This window comes from Porites lutea, chromosome 5 (assembly GCF_958299795.1).
Source record: "Porites lutea chromosome 5, jaPorLute2.1, whole genome shotgun sequence".
Lineage (NCBI taxonomy): Eukaryota > Metazoa > Cnidaria > Anthozoa > Scleractinia > Poritidae > Porites > Porites lutea.
Window position 1 is genome coordinate 2,616,067 of NC_133205.1, and position 16,179 is coordinate 2,632,245.

Here is a 16,179-nt window from a genome sequence, read left to right on the forward strand (position 1 = left end):
TTCTTTGTCAAGCATTATTGTGCAAAAGCAAAAAAATCGAACCCAAGCTCACTGAACGCCGGCGTTACAAAATAGTCCAAAATAAAGATTCATAACTCCAAAGTCTCATCAAAACTTGACTTACCTCATTCCTTGGTATTTAGTATACTCTTTTCAAATTTGAGTTTCAGTGTTGCCGATATCAAACACATAACAACAACCGAAAACAAGCTTGATCTCGAGTGCATACTTCGAACACGATGGGCTTTATTTTGTATGTCGCCCCAGTCCCCACCGCGCAAATTATCCATCCTGACTGCAATCTCAAAACCATGTCCACCTTTCAGAGCAGTTTGTGAGGAAACAAGCACGGTGACCCCCGATTTTTTCCCAGGTTTTTGCTAAAAACAGTCTAATAAAGAACATATTTGAAGAAGAAAAAAAGTTTGATAGTAGAACATTATTTTTTGGGAAGAATAGTTTCGTATTTGATGTATTTGGGTCAAGGCGAGGACTTCAAGCTAACCACGGAACTGTCCGAAAAAGTGCAATATCCCCAAAACCTGGCAATCAAAAACGAATTGAATGAAGCAATACTGTTTTTTTTTTAATGAAAGAAGCTTTATGTTCAAGATAAAATTTTGTGTGTTTCAAGTAACAAAGATTTAATTTTGTAAGCAAGGGATTCGAATTTTTAACGCGCAACCAGCAAAATTACCCCAGTTTAAAAGCCTGCTGACGCGTAAACAAGTGCGGTGACCCCATCTTTTTATTGCATTTTTTTAATGTCCATATCATGAATGTTGATTATGCCAAGTTTAAAAAAAAGTTTAATAGTAGAACAATTTCAGGGGAATTACCTTAAGAAAGAAAGAAAAGAAAGCCTCCCCAATCACCTCTCAGTTCTTGCTTTGTTTTACGATATTGAAGAAGAAGGGAAGACTTTTATTAAAGTAAATAAGTTTCGGCTTAAACTTCAGCCATCGTCTAATAGGTACAGGTAAAAGAATCTGCTAGTAGGTTTGATATGATCTATATTTTACGGTAAATAATACATCAAACCCAAAACATGAAGGCATAGATGGCGACACGTAAAGGAGCTTTATTTAAACAGATGCAGTCATTTTAGTTTCAAAACTGACTTATTAGCCTTACAATGTCATATTTGTTGCTTTTACTTACCCAGACAAGTAGTAAAGTTTGGTGAGGCAAGGGCATAGCCAACGGGACAAAAACCAGTAATAAACTGCCAGTCACTTGTGTTAGTTATCCCTGGTGTGGGTGGTCCGTCATAAGAACAACCTTGTCCAACCACTGCACCACGATCCATCAAGATCGCGTACGAGCCGTTCATACTTAATGCAGCATAAGGCATTGCGAACCACAGGGTGGTAAGATCACTGTTGATTATGGCAAACTGAGAGAGTGTGTCCACTTTATAAACTGTGTGACCACTGGGAAGAAAAACGAGCCGGATGTAGGAAGAAGTGCGAGGCTTCTTTATCTGTGTGGAAAAGAAACGTTAGATCATATTGCCTCAAACTTTGGCAAAGATTGTCTTCAGTTTCTTCCCAAAAATTAAGAAAATAAACATTTAAAGTTTGCAGCTGGGTGAAGAAAGATGGGTTGTGGAAACATAATAATGTCGAGGAAGGAAGGAAGACAGATCGGAATTACCTGCGAGAGAAAAGGTCTCGGAGAGTATTACTCTATATTCAACGAAGGCCACTATGCACATGGTGACGATGATGAGCGAGTGACTGAGAATACAAAACATGAGTACAGTAAAAGAAAGGTCGGCGTCAGCGGGAGAGACTATAGAAAAAGAAGGTAACGGTCGGGATAAACACGGGATTGGAGTAAAATTTTGGGGCAAAAGGAAGACAAAAAATACCTTACAACGGCAACAACGGATGATGACAGCCTTAGAGAAGTATAAAGAGGTATAAGCGTGAAATGTTCTGCTAAGCTAAATCGCTTTAGTATATACTAAAACAGTGGATAGTGTTTTTCGAGCGCTCTGATTGGCTACCCAATCAGTGAATATCCTGCACTATTCACTGATTCACCTCCAGTTCCTCCGAGCGAGCAACGCCAAACTCGCGTAAGTTGCGAGCAAAATGCCTTCCCGGTTTTCTGCCGTAAACAAACAAACAAATTTCACAACTAATCAAGCAAGCTGTTTCCGAAATACACGAAGAAGGTGACGAAGTTCGGATTGGAAGTTTTAACAGGTAAAGCTTTGTCTTTTTGACACTAATTTATCGATAAAACTGGTGAAAAAGTTTTTGTTTACAAATGCAAATTAAGTTTAAGTCTTGCTTACTTTATTTAGTTGAGTTGTTCATAAATAAGCTTCAAACTAAATTTAATAATCTTTTTTTATAGAATGATTTTAAATACAGAAAGAATTCACAACTCCTTTTGAAGAAATTTCCCCGCAAGAGCTAAACAAATGCCTTGAAAAGTTTTAATTGTCGGCAAGAATAAAGCGACGGCCGCAGCCGCCCGGTCATTACGCGCCAAAATTGTAATCTTTGGCAACAGTATTTGAGTTAAAAATCATCATTTTTGTGCTCAATGATCTCACTGTTTTAGTATATACTAAAACAATTATTCACCTCAGTGTCGGTGGCTAGTCGTGGATATTTACCTCACTGCTTCGCAGTTCGCTAAATATCCAGGACTAGCCACCTCCACTTCGGTGAATAATTGTTATTTATTCTTACCACTTGATCAAACTGTATGCTCCACCAGATATAACCTGGTCCGCTGGTACTGAGAGGAGTTTGAGGCGTTTGCCTTCCCAAAATAACGCGGGGGGTACTACCTGTGGGCAAAAATAGAATTCCCTTACCATTTGCGAAAATGAGAGCAACCTACTGAGATATTATGACTGTGTTATTCTCAAACGGGAAGTGTGAAATATGCGCCGTCCTCAAATAAGCGCGACAGTGCAAATATAGGTGGACATTAATATTCGTCGCGGGTGCTCATAGAATAAATATGGTACGTATTCCTCCTATTTTGAAGTGTGCGCCACGAACAATTTACAAATTGTACACTGGACTTGCCAATGAGAAAGCAAGAAACGCACTTGGAGTTAATCATCTTTCACTCTTTGTAGCTAAGCGTTTCCCAATATAGCTCCAAGGATTAACGAGTTTACTTACTTATACCGACAAGAATCGTTATGCATCTCCATTGACTCCCCATACTAGGCAAGAAAGAAAAGACAGATCAGCAAGTTAAAGGTCATAAATCAGACAAACTGAGCATATTGCAAACTATAAGATTTATATCATAAAAGTGTTCAGCAATAACTTGGAATTGTTGGTCACTTTGTCGCTCAAATAAGCCGTCTTGCGGGCATTTGCAATCGACCATTTTGCAAATGAGGTTTCAAAAACTTACTATTATAATTCGACAATTTATTCTCATTATTAGCACTTTTATAATAGATGCATGGTAAATTTTTCAAATGAAACACAATCTTCATCCGATGGATCTTCATCTCGCGGAAGGTTTTTGGTGAATGAATAACGCCCTAAGAAACTAATAACAAAAAATATCATCTCACCCTGATGAGTCAACTGCTTTGAAGCAGAACGACTGCTGTCCGACTTGATATTGGCTGGGGTACCACGTGACATTTCTGTAATAGACTCCTCCATTGTAACGTAAAGAAGTAATTTGCATTCCAGGTGGAGACGACGTCACTACCTCAACAACGCTGAAATAAATATGATTGAATCAATTGAGTGGCAAATAAAGAGATTTCATGTGCGCTTTTCATTGGGTTCTGACTTCAATTATAACAAAAAAACTCTCACTGTTTTGAGAAGTCTGCAAGTGTGACCTCAATGACAGCTCTGTACACTGAACCAATCTGCACTTCGGTGCATTCTCCATCCTGGGGTGTTAAAGGAGTGAATACAGGAACATTGTTGCAAGAACCAGAATGGCTGCTTATTATAACAAGAAACTGCAGTCCCACAGCACTGAATGGAGTAACGCCGTCGAAGTTTGTAGTTCCTGCTGGAAAGTCCTCTATGGTCAGAGCTACGGCGTAAGTACCAGTCGTGCCACTAGTGCCATTGTACGTCAGCAGACAGCTTTTCTATTGAGAAAAATAAGGAGGATGTAACACTGAGATATCTGGATCCATGCGTTCAGATAGTGGAGTGCAGGGCGATGTCAGCCTGCTCACTGCTTTGCCGCGTCTCCACTATCTGAACGCCTGGAACAGGCTAGTTAAAACTAAGATCCTCAATCCCGATTGAAAGTTAATTAACAATTATTCCTCGAGCCCGAATGGGCTCTGAGTCAATAACCCATGAGTCGGCCTCATGGGCTATTGACTCAGAGGCCATGAGGGCGAGAGGAATTATTGTTTTAGCAAAATCCAACTGGTTGGTCAAAAATATCGCGAATAAAAAAATTTTAGCTAGTTAAAGCTAGACTTTTATCCTTTTTTACCGCCCAAAAAAGCGTGCCCTTTTCGCTACTAGTAGGCTATAACATATAGCCTACTGTAGTAGCTCAACCAATCAGAACGCTTCATTGATAATAGACCACTAGTTGGATTTTACTAATTTCCGTTATTGTTTGTTCAAAATTAATATTTCTCCATTTCTGATTGGCTCAAATCTCCCGGCTAATACCTTGTAACCTGACCAGGCGTTGACCTTAAACACGTCTGCTATATCCGTAAAATGACGTCTGGCAATAGTACAGCCTATCGCTAGAAATAGGGACGCCATTAACTACTCAAGCTTAAGTTTAGCTTCATTTTTTCCATAGTCCCGTGTCCCTTTGTATTTCTTTTCTGTCATTTTTTCTACCAGAAGTAACGGGGTTTAAGCTCTAAAATGTTCATTTCAGGGTCAATAATTCTCTGTTACATAAAAAGAACGGAAAAACAAGCACATAAATCACCAGCACAGTTACCTCGTCAAGAGTACCATATGGAAAACTGTCGCTGTACACGTAGGACTCTGAATAAGTCGCTAATCGGCACTTTACCACATCTCCGTCTGCATCTTCTACTGGAATTCGTAGAGACTGGGGGCAGCCTTCATGCCATCGGACAATAGCAGGGCTTCTTGATACAGGAGAAGAGTTAATTCTGCCATTATCCGACCGAATGGTTAGGTTAACTGTTGTCGATACAAGCCAACTGCCACCTCCATAGCGAGATAAAGATATCCAACAGCAGCTAGTATAGCTGTTGTTACAAAACAAAGATGGAAAATTGTGGTCAGGTTATAGATGCTTTCATCACTTTTTGAATTTTTTTGTTTTTTAAGTTTCATTTTATTGGATTTATTGGTTCTAAAAGTGCAAAAACTTGCCTTACAATCCATTCGTCATGGATCGATGAGAAGGTGTGCGTAAAGTTGTTTTCACCCATTGACCAATCCTCGCTGGTACTGTAGTCTGTACAGCGAAAACCAGTGCTTCCTATGGTAACTGAATTACACTGTGAACTGTAGCCAGGATAGTTAACACACGCTGCTCTCCATGAATCTCCAGAACCAAGAAGGCTACCACTGCTTATGATATATGGATCACAGTCGTAAGAGGACGAGAAAGATCTTCGAAAAGCCAGACGAAAGGTAAATCGCATCTAACGACAAACAGGGATGAAAAATTTGAATTAGATTCCTAATGCTTTTGTTAGTAGTAAGCCGAATTTAAGCACCGAAGGCTGGAGATAATTAATGTAAACTTGAAAGCGGAGCAGCGGGGGAGACGAGGGGCTGGGGTAAGATAAGATAACTATATTTAAACACGGTAAAGCCCTTTAGGCAATTACAAAGGAATAAAAAAGAAAGAAAAACTAGCAACTAAAGATATTATACAATAGAATGTATGAATGAATTTACTTAAAGTGAACTAGCATTAGGCGTAAAAAAAGAACAAAACAACCACAAGGACTGCACAAGGACTCTCCACAGTATAATCTACGCGCTAGAAAGAAAAAAAAAAGGAAAATCTCTGAGGAATGAAAACACTAAAGTCACGTTTCACTAGCTTATGATTGTGTTTGGCCTGTCAACACCGAATTTCCTGCTGTTTGATGAAGTACAATAGCAGTGTCATTTCGTCGTTGTGATTGGCTCTTCCCACAGTCGGCGCGCGAAGTCTCCCTTGGGAACCGTTCTAGTTATAAATCTACTCGGGAAAGGGTTGACTCCAAGGACTTGTCAGTATGGGAGATGGAGGCTCCATTTGATGGGCTCCGGAGGAAATGTAATCTTGTGGTCTGACAGTCTTCACGTATAAAATTTTCAAAGTAATATAGCCTTTTAAAAATTGATTTTTTTATGATAATTATAATTTACTTTTATAATTATTATTTAACTTACGCGATTGACCGTAAACTTAACCCACGCTTCAGCTACTTTGTTCCCTTACCATTGTTTTCTGCTATTGTTCTTACAACGCACCGCAAAGAAAATATGGTCAACTGCAGTAATGTTATCATGAAATAAAAAAAAAGAATTATACCCGATAAATGAATTAATTTTTTGGCTCTTTTTTATTTAGATTATTAAAACATTATCTAAAGGCGATTCAGACAGGCTCGATCAACGACATTTCTTCCGATGCGACTAATAATTGAGAATTATTATTCATTCAAAATATTTGCCTAATTCTGATTGGCTAAAAGCACACGCATAATTCACCATAACCAGATTTGGAAGAATTTTGTGTTTAACGAGGAAATGACGTCAAAAATGCAGCCTTCTACAGGTTAAGGCACCGTTAACCGAGAAGAGCTGGGGACGAGATTGAGTTGTTTTCGTTGTAAAAATTAAAATGGCGGACACTTCACTCATTTTAAGAGTAAGAACTACAGCTGGAACTAGGCGAAATAATGGCTAAAAACATAGCAAAACAGCAAGAAGACAACTCGGAGGGCGACATCTGCTATTTGGAGAATATTTACGGAGCTGGACAAACCAGAAGACACGCGCGTGAAACAGAAAGTGAGAAGCGTATTCGGAAAACTCAAAACAAACCTTGTAGCGTCTAACAAGTTACAAACCCAAATCGTGATTATAGACCCTAAGCCATATGAGAGCACACATTTTTTATATACCATTGAGAATTCACCGACGGATTTGTCCAGGAAAAGCCGAACATCGACGAATACTTCTGAATACGATCATCAGTAGAGGTGAGAAATGACACGGAGTCTACATGAATTATTATCGAAGGTTCAAGATCCAGAAAGTTTGATTTTTCGTAACATATGTCATTAACCTTTTCCATCGATTTTCCAAATACATATAACGATTATTTACTCGCTTATGTTATTGTATCATTTCTTTTGTTATTTTGGTAAACGAAACCGATTTCTCCCGCCCAGCGCCTACGCGTTTCTCACCTCTTCTGTTCATGTTCCTTTGGATGCTGTTTTTAACCAAATATGATAAAATAATGTCATAGGATGTTAAATAGGTTTTCTGTAAAATATCGAGGATGGAATGAAACACTAGGCAAGAATGAAGCGGATTTCTAGATGTAGCCGACACGTACATTTGATTTTGGGTTGAGGTAAACTCTTTTCAAACCGGCAAAAGTAGTGTCCAGGTCAGCGCGGTCCCATAGCTGACTGTATCCCTTAAACTGAGCACCGTTGTGTGCGATTCGTCAAATACGATTTAAACCAATCAAGAGTTTTACCTTGAATTCCACAACGATTCATTTAGTTAGTACTATCTCATGATCAGCAGTGTCAAATGCCTTTTTTAAGTCGAGAAACACTACGAAATTGACGTAGCCGCGATCGATAATAAACGCCCAACCAAAGAAACCTGCATGGTAGTCTGCAGAGCAGTCCAAATCGATCGCACGGCAAAATACGCTAATACGCCTACTTTGCAGGCTACCTGCAAGGCAGCAACTGCTTAGATATAAATTTTGGGTTATAAACTGTTTCAGGTATGCCGCAATCAAACGCGCTGGCACAATACATTAAGCGGGTAGTTTAACACTTTTAAAATACCGTGTTGCTGTAAGAGTTGACCGGAGCCCAAGATATGGATCCATAACGGAAGTGGGACGCTAAAGCAACCGACAGCCACTGCAGTGCAACCAGAAAGAAAAGACCTGCTGCAAACCGGCAATGTGCCATGTTGCCTTCCTTTACACTTGCCGAAGCCTCCGGCTAATATTAAAACTCCTAGACTTCTATCAAGGCAAATTATTTAAAGGGGTTGGGTACATTTGTACCCTTATTTGGCTAATGTGATTATTTCCTGTCACTCAAACTCACAAAAAGGGACGCCGTCAGACTGGTTGTTGTAGACAACGTACGTACTCATCTGAGAGGATCTATTCTCGGAGTGATTCGAAGTTACAAGTTTTATGTATATATACAGTGTATTTGTGCAAAAAGTCTGGCAACAGGCAAACTTTGATTCAAAACCAAAAACGTGTGTTGCCTTTATTGACTTCAACCAGTCAAAGGGCCTTAAGCAACTGACCATGAATTACATCACGCCCATCTGAAAAAAATATATTAAAAATAAACTGTCCGAAAACAATAATTCCTTTTTCATGATAACAATTAAATTAAGAATTATCGCCGAACTATGTGGCTACTTAAACAAAACATTAGGCAAATTTAGACAAAGGTGCCTCTGTTTTCTATTGTATTCTCATTTGAGGTCAACTAAAAATGAACACTCAGGAACCCCGCAAACAGCGATGGTAAATCTTAAATTTTCCGAAAGTGCCATCAAAGAAATAAAGAGTGATAAGACAGCAGAAATTCTTACTTGCCGCGAAAGTCAAATGATTACGTTCCAAAAACACATTTTGTATTATTTAACATTGTGCACGGCGTATGACCCCCAAGACGCGGAGCAAGCGATTCAAGAATTTAATTATGTTAATTAAGTTTTTCGACTGTGCTTTTTGTTCACTTTTCAGGCCAATGATCTTTTCAAAGTATGTTTTGACTTTCTAATCGTGGCTAAACATGCATTTCTCTGGTTGGTCAATCAACCTTTATGCTACGCTTCTTATCTTTGCTTCTGCTCAGTTGTTCGAACTGAGATGGGTGGTCGAGGCTATCCACTGGATAAATCTCTATCCAGTGGATGAACGATCGGTTTGTCTTATACTAGTAAGTAATTTTATTTTTGGAGGGTAACACTTGACAGTATTTATGTAATAAAACACTGGTAAATTCGTGGCCCTCAAACTTTGCCCTCATACTGATCCACTGGAAAGTGTTTTATCCAGTGGGTAGCGTTATTCAACGTTTGAACAACCAGGACCCAAATAAAGGACCTTCCTTTTCAGTGGAACTTGGATTCCAGATTCGAATATCGTTGGCGGGATTCCTGATTCCTACGGCTGAATTTCGGTCCGCTCCAAAGCCCAGGATTCGAGCAGGTTCCACAAGCAAAAATACTATCTATGGTTAATCCGGCTTGCAATAGGGAGAGATATAGCCTGTTCCAGGCTTTGAGACAGTCGGGTCCGCGAAATTGAGAAAACTCGAACACGAAAATAAAACGGGATGGGGGTAAAAACCACCCCCAAAGCGCCCCCTTTCCCAAATCACGCGTCGTATTTTCACGTGCCTTTCACTTACGCGTCACCCTCGACTATCTGAGAGCCTGGAACAGGCCGCTAGGAGAGATAGAGATTGGAAACCTCAAAGGCAATTGGGATGGATTGTTTCAATAGGAAAATTGTCTAGCGGGTGAAGCGTACGTATATAGGACAGTTGAGAAAGGACTAAACTTAGTTTGCATACAGGTTCCCTCGCAAATAAGCATTCAATTGCATTAAAGAATAAGCGATTTGATAATAAAACAATACTCAGATAAATGCCGGCCTTTTATTCATAAACGCAAATGTTCCTCGCTTTAATTCGCGTTCGAGGTATAAAGGCCTTCAGTGTGCCTTGCCTTAACACATGCATACCACAACCAAGAATAAATATAAGGTTGTCTAGTACTATAAAATAAATAAAGTTCGGTGAAAGTTTAAGTTAAAAGCGATCTTTCTTTACAGAAATGTCAAAGGTCAACAAAATTAGGTAACCCATACCTATAGAATAAAACGAAAGTCGTCATAACAGCATGACTTTGCGGCTAGGACGGAGTGTACTTATAATTGTTATTCGACGACCAACGATCCTAGATATTCTGATTTTTAACATGGCGTTTACTTCAAAGAGACACCAACAAGCTAAGTGTATCTGCAGTAACATTGCGGAAGAGTCTGGAATTTCCGCACTGGACTGTGCAGCCACAGAAGACGCTGTCGAGTCGACCTTAACCAGAGTGCAAATCGGTACATTTTCTCGAGACTGGCGGATGCCTACTACTACGGCTAGTTAGTTGACTAAACATGTTATTCTGGACTTTGGAAAACAGCCACAGACAGCCAGTTGTATATTTAATTACTTCAAAAACACGGAGCACCACGACGAAGCTCACTCTTAGAATGAGTAGTTATTTAATTAGAATGACTGAAAGAAGGGCCCTATCTGTGAAAACAGCAACAGCTGTGTTTACAAAGTTCAATATAATGAACTATAGGTTTATGAAAGCTTCGTGGCTCCAGAAAAACACTAATAAGACAGGGTGGTAGCCAACGAATTCGCCTTTTTCGCGCGCCGACATCTTGACACCAGAACGAGGCCAAGCAAGTTGTCAACCAATCACCGAAATAGTTAATTTTGCAAAATGGTAAACAAAGATTATTGTAGCTTGATAAATTGTCACTATTCAGCTCCGAACAAAAGAGCCCCATCGATGATTCCACACAAATCCGAAACGGAACTATCTTAGAAACGAACTGGAAACGATTTATCAAGCAAGTGGAAAAGCGATAAATCACACGTTAGGTGAAGTAAAATACATGGGCACAATTTGATTCAGCGTTGCCTTAGTTTATTGACAAATTATCTTTAGTAAATGTTTCTGTAAACAATTGATCACATTTTGGGACTTGAATTAAACTTTATGCCAAAAACCTGGAGATCAGTGAAGCCATTGTTTTCTAACATAGACAAATTCGCGGTCTTAAGCTTTTCGATCGCGCGTAGATTTGGACACCTCAAGCCTCGCTGCGGTGAGCGGTTTCATACGTTACAATCCCAAGATAGCCGAAACGCGATAAAGGCGAATGGCTCGAAATTTGGCAACCGACTGGGGGAAATATCTATCCGATCACTAACGAATATCTCGCATGGATCCTTCCTTCTCAATCGTGTCATCATCTTGAATGTAAGCGTTCCTTCTACTCAGTTGTTCGTCTTGTGTCGTGTACAGATCCCCGACCTTATTTCGGTTCATGAGCAGCCTTGCAATGCGGTACTTAACAAACACAAACACCAGGGCAATGAGAGCAAGCAGACCAACCCCACCAGCGGCTACCGCACCTCCAATTATAGCAGCTTGTTGTTTATTTTTACCGGTATCTGAAACGGAAAAATCGTGCATATTGTTTGAAAGCGTGGAATGCATTAACATTAGTTAGAATTGTTACAAATATTGTTTGAATATCGAGGGGATCCACGTCGATAGTATAGTTGATATTTTTGTGCCTTATTTTAAAAGTGAGTTGTTCAGTGTTTAATAATTGTTCTTAAAGGACTTCTTGGCGACCATATTGGTGATCCAAAACAGTAATATAAAATCATGAAACGGCGGCAATGTTGGTGTTCTGTTGGAGTTGGACTCTTTGAAAGCTTCCTTTTGTCTAAATAAATTCGCATTGTTGCTGACCGGTTAAGTGAAAACACTCTGTACTTTTAAGAACCTCTTAGTTACATTCGGTTTTAAATAAAATACCTCCAGCCTCCTCAGGTATCTTATCCTTGAACCGCACTGGCCCTCGTTTGATTCGGTAAGTCTTGGTCGCACCTTCAGGCTGGTCGCTATCTTCATCCGCATTTCTTCGTTTTCTGCTCGCACAACTCTGGGAACACCTTATAAAAGGCACAGATAAGACTATTTTCTACTATATTCTTTTTAAATTGTGTCCTAATACTGATGACTAACAAACTTTTATGAAGATTTGGTTAGGGCACTTGAAAGATGAAGATTTATAAGAATTGGTAGCCAAATGAATAAACAAGAATTTAATTTTGATAATACCAGGATACTGATTTGTTGAAGATTTTAATATTGGATCTACCTCTAGGTTAGTTCTTTTTCTTTCATCTTTTTCTTTTAAAGACGTCCAAAAAGCTTAATCGATCTCACCGCATTTGCTTGAACCTTCCGTAAGTACCTGAACTCATGATAGGGAATCTACCTTTACCACAGAGTCCTAGCCTGTTTACGGACCCACCCATCCCCCCGGTAAAAATTCCCTTCTCCGATTTTTATTGAGGGCAGGCGGTGGGACTGTTCCCAGGCTACTGAGTCCAGCAAAGCGCTTATTTTCTACCATTACTTTGAAAATGTCGACAGCGTACAAACGCAAAAGATTTGGTTATCTTACCTGGAGTTTGGTGAATTTCTGTGACAAGCTAGCAGCTCACAATGGAAGTAAACAGCATCGTAGTCGTTGAAAAATCTGAACGTCTTGATATTAAACTGCTGAAAACTTCTCGACGAACTGTACGGATAAGCCATAGTGGTGTCTCGAACACAGCTATTATGATTAGAGGAAAAAATAAATTCCCTTTAAGTTTAATGCATATACACAATAAGCAGTCGTACTGTATGATACAAGGTATGAATGGATTTTTGTTTCCAGAGATAGTAATCATAATATTGAGAGAAGTTAATTAGTGTTTGCCTCACGGTACTGAATGAATTAGATTAAATCATTGCAGCTAGTTTCGATTAATTAACCACCATTTATAGACAGTTTGAAGTTTAAAATTGTAGTTAAGATTGCGCTGCCGATTTTTCATCATTCCTTTTACATGTTTTCCATAAATGTTTGACATCTTGATGAGTTCCTTTCTATACAACGCCGAACCAATCGCAATGCTTGGAGGTGTCTCAAAAGTGGATCTTAGTTTAACCATGTTTCCTTTCTTCTTGTTTAAATTCTTAAAAAGACCTCGCCCCTAAAACATAAAGGACTTCGACTAGTTCACGCTGTACTATGTGAAACCCATCTCTATACTACATGAAAACCATACAGGTTTTTTCGGTTAAACATCCCTAAAAACTCTCAGAAACTTTTTCAGCTTTCTAGATAAAAAAAATGGGTTCTTGACTTTCAATAACGGCTAAAATTACTTTTCTTGCATACTATACCCGTTCAATATAATGTCGTATTTTGGCGTGGAATAGAAATTTCCATCTTTAGTTGCTCTGCAGTTTAACGCCATCACAACCAGATCAGCACTAGACTCCACACTAAACTGAACGTACATGTCTTCGTTAAGCTCTAATGTTACGGGATACTCGTATCCGTAGTAAGGAGTGAGATAGGCTGAAGTCCTGTAGATGTCCATCTTGAAAGTGAAATTACCGAAGCCAACTAAAAAGATGAACAATCGTTCAAGGGTTAGTAAGGTTGGAAGAAGACATGTTCTCTGATTTATTATTAATTTCATGCAATCAAAGGGCATGTTTCTCAGGCTTAGACTTTGTCAAGATACAAGAACGTCATGGACTCCATATTTGGCACCCTCGCCTGATTTTTCTCTTTGCTTTAAAAACTCTCAGGCCCCTCTAAGGCTTTTTCTTATATTAAATTATGTTTCCAATTAATACATCTTCACTTGATGTGGCTAACTCTAAACTGGTAAGATCGGTGGAGGTTTGGATGATCGATAAGAAACATTTATACACATAGAAATTATTCATGTGAATGCGATGGGAATTTTAATATAAGACAATAAAGATAGATAAGAATGAGTAACTAACATATAGGTTATAGGGTTGTTATATTCTAAAATTAGAAGAGAGAGAAGTAGAGAATGATACAAAGCGCTTTTTTATTATATAAAAATCATAAAGTACAGCTTGCCGGAACTGACTGAACAGACGACTTGCAGTGAGCAGTTTTCATAAAACGTGTGTGCAATCAATAGTAATCCTGCCAATTTGATTATTCAGATAAATATAAATTAATAACTGATTTACAAGACAAATTTTAAGAGCTAGACAGAAAAATCCAGCATTAAATAATCAACAATATTTGATTTGATGATTTTACAGATAATCTTGTTAATCAATTAATGCAAGCCAAACAAAACACTGATAATAAAATTTAAAGAAAATCAGTCGTCTGTCTATGATGATTGATTATTTTTAATTAATATTTATTTATTAATAATTTTCTGATTGATGTCAGACTGTTGACGCGGGTTGCTGGTTTATAAATAACGACATAAATGTGCTCATTTAAGGTTCCTATACCTGGATCTTGGACAAAAATTTCACCAGTTATGAAACTTAGTCCCAGAAGCTTCTTTCTTGAATAGCTACAGTTAAACTGGAGATCAAAGTCATGATCTCTGGTGATGTAGTTTTGTACTTGAATATCTCCTTCGATTTCGTTGGTGAAAATTATCAAGTCGTCCATTTCGGTAACTGTTGTTCCACAGTCATCCAAAGAAGTGCTCAATACCAGATGGGTTGGTGTTTCACTGGCACGGCACCGGCCCAGCCAAGACCACCGTAAGTGAAGCATACTAGCATTCAAATAAGGGAAGTTTTGCTTTTCGAGGTATACTGTCATGTTGTTTTCACCACAAGTTACTGTCACGTTATTGTCTGAATGAAAGTGAAAAGTTAGCAATAAAAGTACTATGAAACAACAGACTTTCCGAAGTCTGATTTTTGCAAAACAGGGGCATAGAATCGCTTATTACCTTCAATTCCAGCAACATATGAAGCAAAGAGAAGCAGGGAAAGGAGAAGAAACTTGTAGCACGCCATGTTATCGAAGCTGAATGTTTCAGTCTTTAGCTCTCGCCCACATGCAGCGATAAATGTGTGAGCCGCCTAAGGGTGTGGCTTTGTCATTTGGACTTCAATGTCACTCAAAATAGTCGAATATATTTGACGGATGCGTAAGTAAAAAGTATTTGTAAGCAACATGTTTGTAATACCTTTTCTCGACGATCTATCTCTAACCAAGACAAGCCAACTACGTAGGTTAAAAAAGAAGTGATGTGTTTTCGATGCTACACGCATAATCTACTCTCACTAGCTGAAAGATCGTGCATGGGATCATTTAGAACGCGGGTATCTACCTCTTGATGATTTTGTTTCATTTTAATAGCGCCGTTTTCCACACCGCTTCTGCGACCGCTGTTACATTCTTTAAAGTCAGTCGACCAACTAATAAAACAAAATACGGAATTTTAACCCCTGTTTTCAAGTAATAAACTAAGCCTTTTTCTATCATTTCCGTGTCGCACTGTAACCAAGTTCATCTTGTTTTTCATCTTACAGCTTCCAGAGGCAATGCTCAAATCACTTTGAAATCACGTTTTTTCTCTTGTTGTTTCAAACCAAGAATACTTGACCCGTAACAGCATAGGTTTTGAGACTACTGGGGTGTATTTTTAACTTAAGACCTTAAGTCGACGTTTTATGCAAATAAGTAATAGTTAGTTAATTGTGCTGTTTTCCTTTGAGATTTCAAAATAGATATCTTTGCATCGGCAGACACTAATAATGCATCACCAGACTGCGACCAGGTGAACATTAAGACCGTTGTCTCGTTTGACTAAATTTCACTGTGCTCTGTAGCGTGTGAACGGTCAATAACATCATGATAGATGAACTATTCACTTTAACTTATCAGTCCACTCCATCGATCACTTAACCATAACATAAAAAAGGCAAAGTTTTATTTACTGTATGAACTTTGGTAGTTTGACTTAATGTAGAGGGTAATTTTCTTCTCGCGCGCAGCTCAACATGTCATTCAGCTACATTGATGCCCAACTTTTCGAGTCTTTCAGTTCGTAAGGAATATTTGAGAAATTTAAAAAAAAAAACAAGAAAATTCCTTGCAAGCTTCGTGGCTAATTGCAGTTAATTGACTTCGTTCCTCAGCCGGCTTCTAGAAGTAATTACCAGCTTAACAAACACAACATGAATTTGCCCCTGGCTGTTCGGTTTCTTAGAAATAAAACCAGAAGAAGGTTCATAATTGAATAATAATTTAGTATTATAAAAATTCAAAGTATTACCACTGAAGACAGAAGAGCGGCTGAATGATTGCTGAATGGTTGCTGCCTCG

The 16,179-nt window shown here is 38.7% G+C and overlaps 2 protein-coding genes across 2 annotated transcripts in view; both read right to left on the reverse strand.

Annotated features, from left to right (window-relative positions):
- Positions 1-8,125, reverse strand: part of LOC140936819 (uncharacterized) — a 30,539-nt gene extending 22,414 nt beyond the window's left edge. Inside the window, exons 1-8 of the mRNA XM_073386319.1 lie at positions 7,997-8,125; positions 5,334-5,608; positions 4,930-5,206; positions 3,813-4,099; positions 3,560-3,712; positions 3,153-3,196; positions 2,709-2,809; positions 1,162-1,483 (exon numbers count right to left, since the gene is read on the reverse strand). Of these exons, the coding sequence (XP_073242420.1) occupies positions 1,162-1,483; positions 2,709-2,809; positions 3,153-3,196; positions 3,560-3,712; positions 3,813-4,099; positions 4,930-5,206; positions 5,334-5,608; positions 7,997-8,125 (1,588 nt within the window). The remainder of the gene's footprint in view (positions 1-1,161; positions 1,484-2,708; positions 2,810-3,152; positions 3,197-3,559; positions 3,713-3,812; positions 4,100-4,929; positions 5,207-5,333; positions 5,609-7,996) is intronic.
- A 1,687-nt stretch (positions 8,126-9,812) lies between these two features.
- Positions 9,813-14,938, reverse strand: LOC140936959 (ZP domain-containing protein-like). Its single transcript, XM_073386472.1, has 6 exons — positions 14,798-14,938; positions 14,343-14,699; positions 13,233-13,458; positions 12,463-12,615; positions 11,808-11,944; positions 9,813-11,434 (listed from the first exon to the last, which is right to left on the reverse strand). The coding sequence occupies exons 1-6, from the start codon at positions 14,862-14,864 to the stop codon at positions 11,187-11,189; spliced, it is 1,188 nt and encodes a 395-aa protein (XP_073242573.1). The 5' UTR covers positions 14,865-14,938; the 3' UTR covers positions 9,813-11,186.
- Positions 14,939-16,179: the final 1,241 nt, after the last annotated feature.

Bases quoted from the DNA above. Each gene is read 5' to 3' on its own strand.
- LOC140936959 (XM_073386472.1), bottom strand. From the start codon at position 14,864: ATGGCGTGCTACAAGTTTCTTCTCCTTTCCCTGCTTCTCTTTGCTTCA. The intron at 13,459-14,342 runs GTATAGGAACCT...TCATCTTTTTAG, and splicing joins AATTTTTGTCCAAGATCCAG to TTGGCTTCGGTAATTTCACT. The intron at 12,616-13,232 runs GTATAGTATGCA...TAATCATAATAG, and splicing joins TACGACATTATATTGAACGG to CTGTGTTCGAGACACCACTA.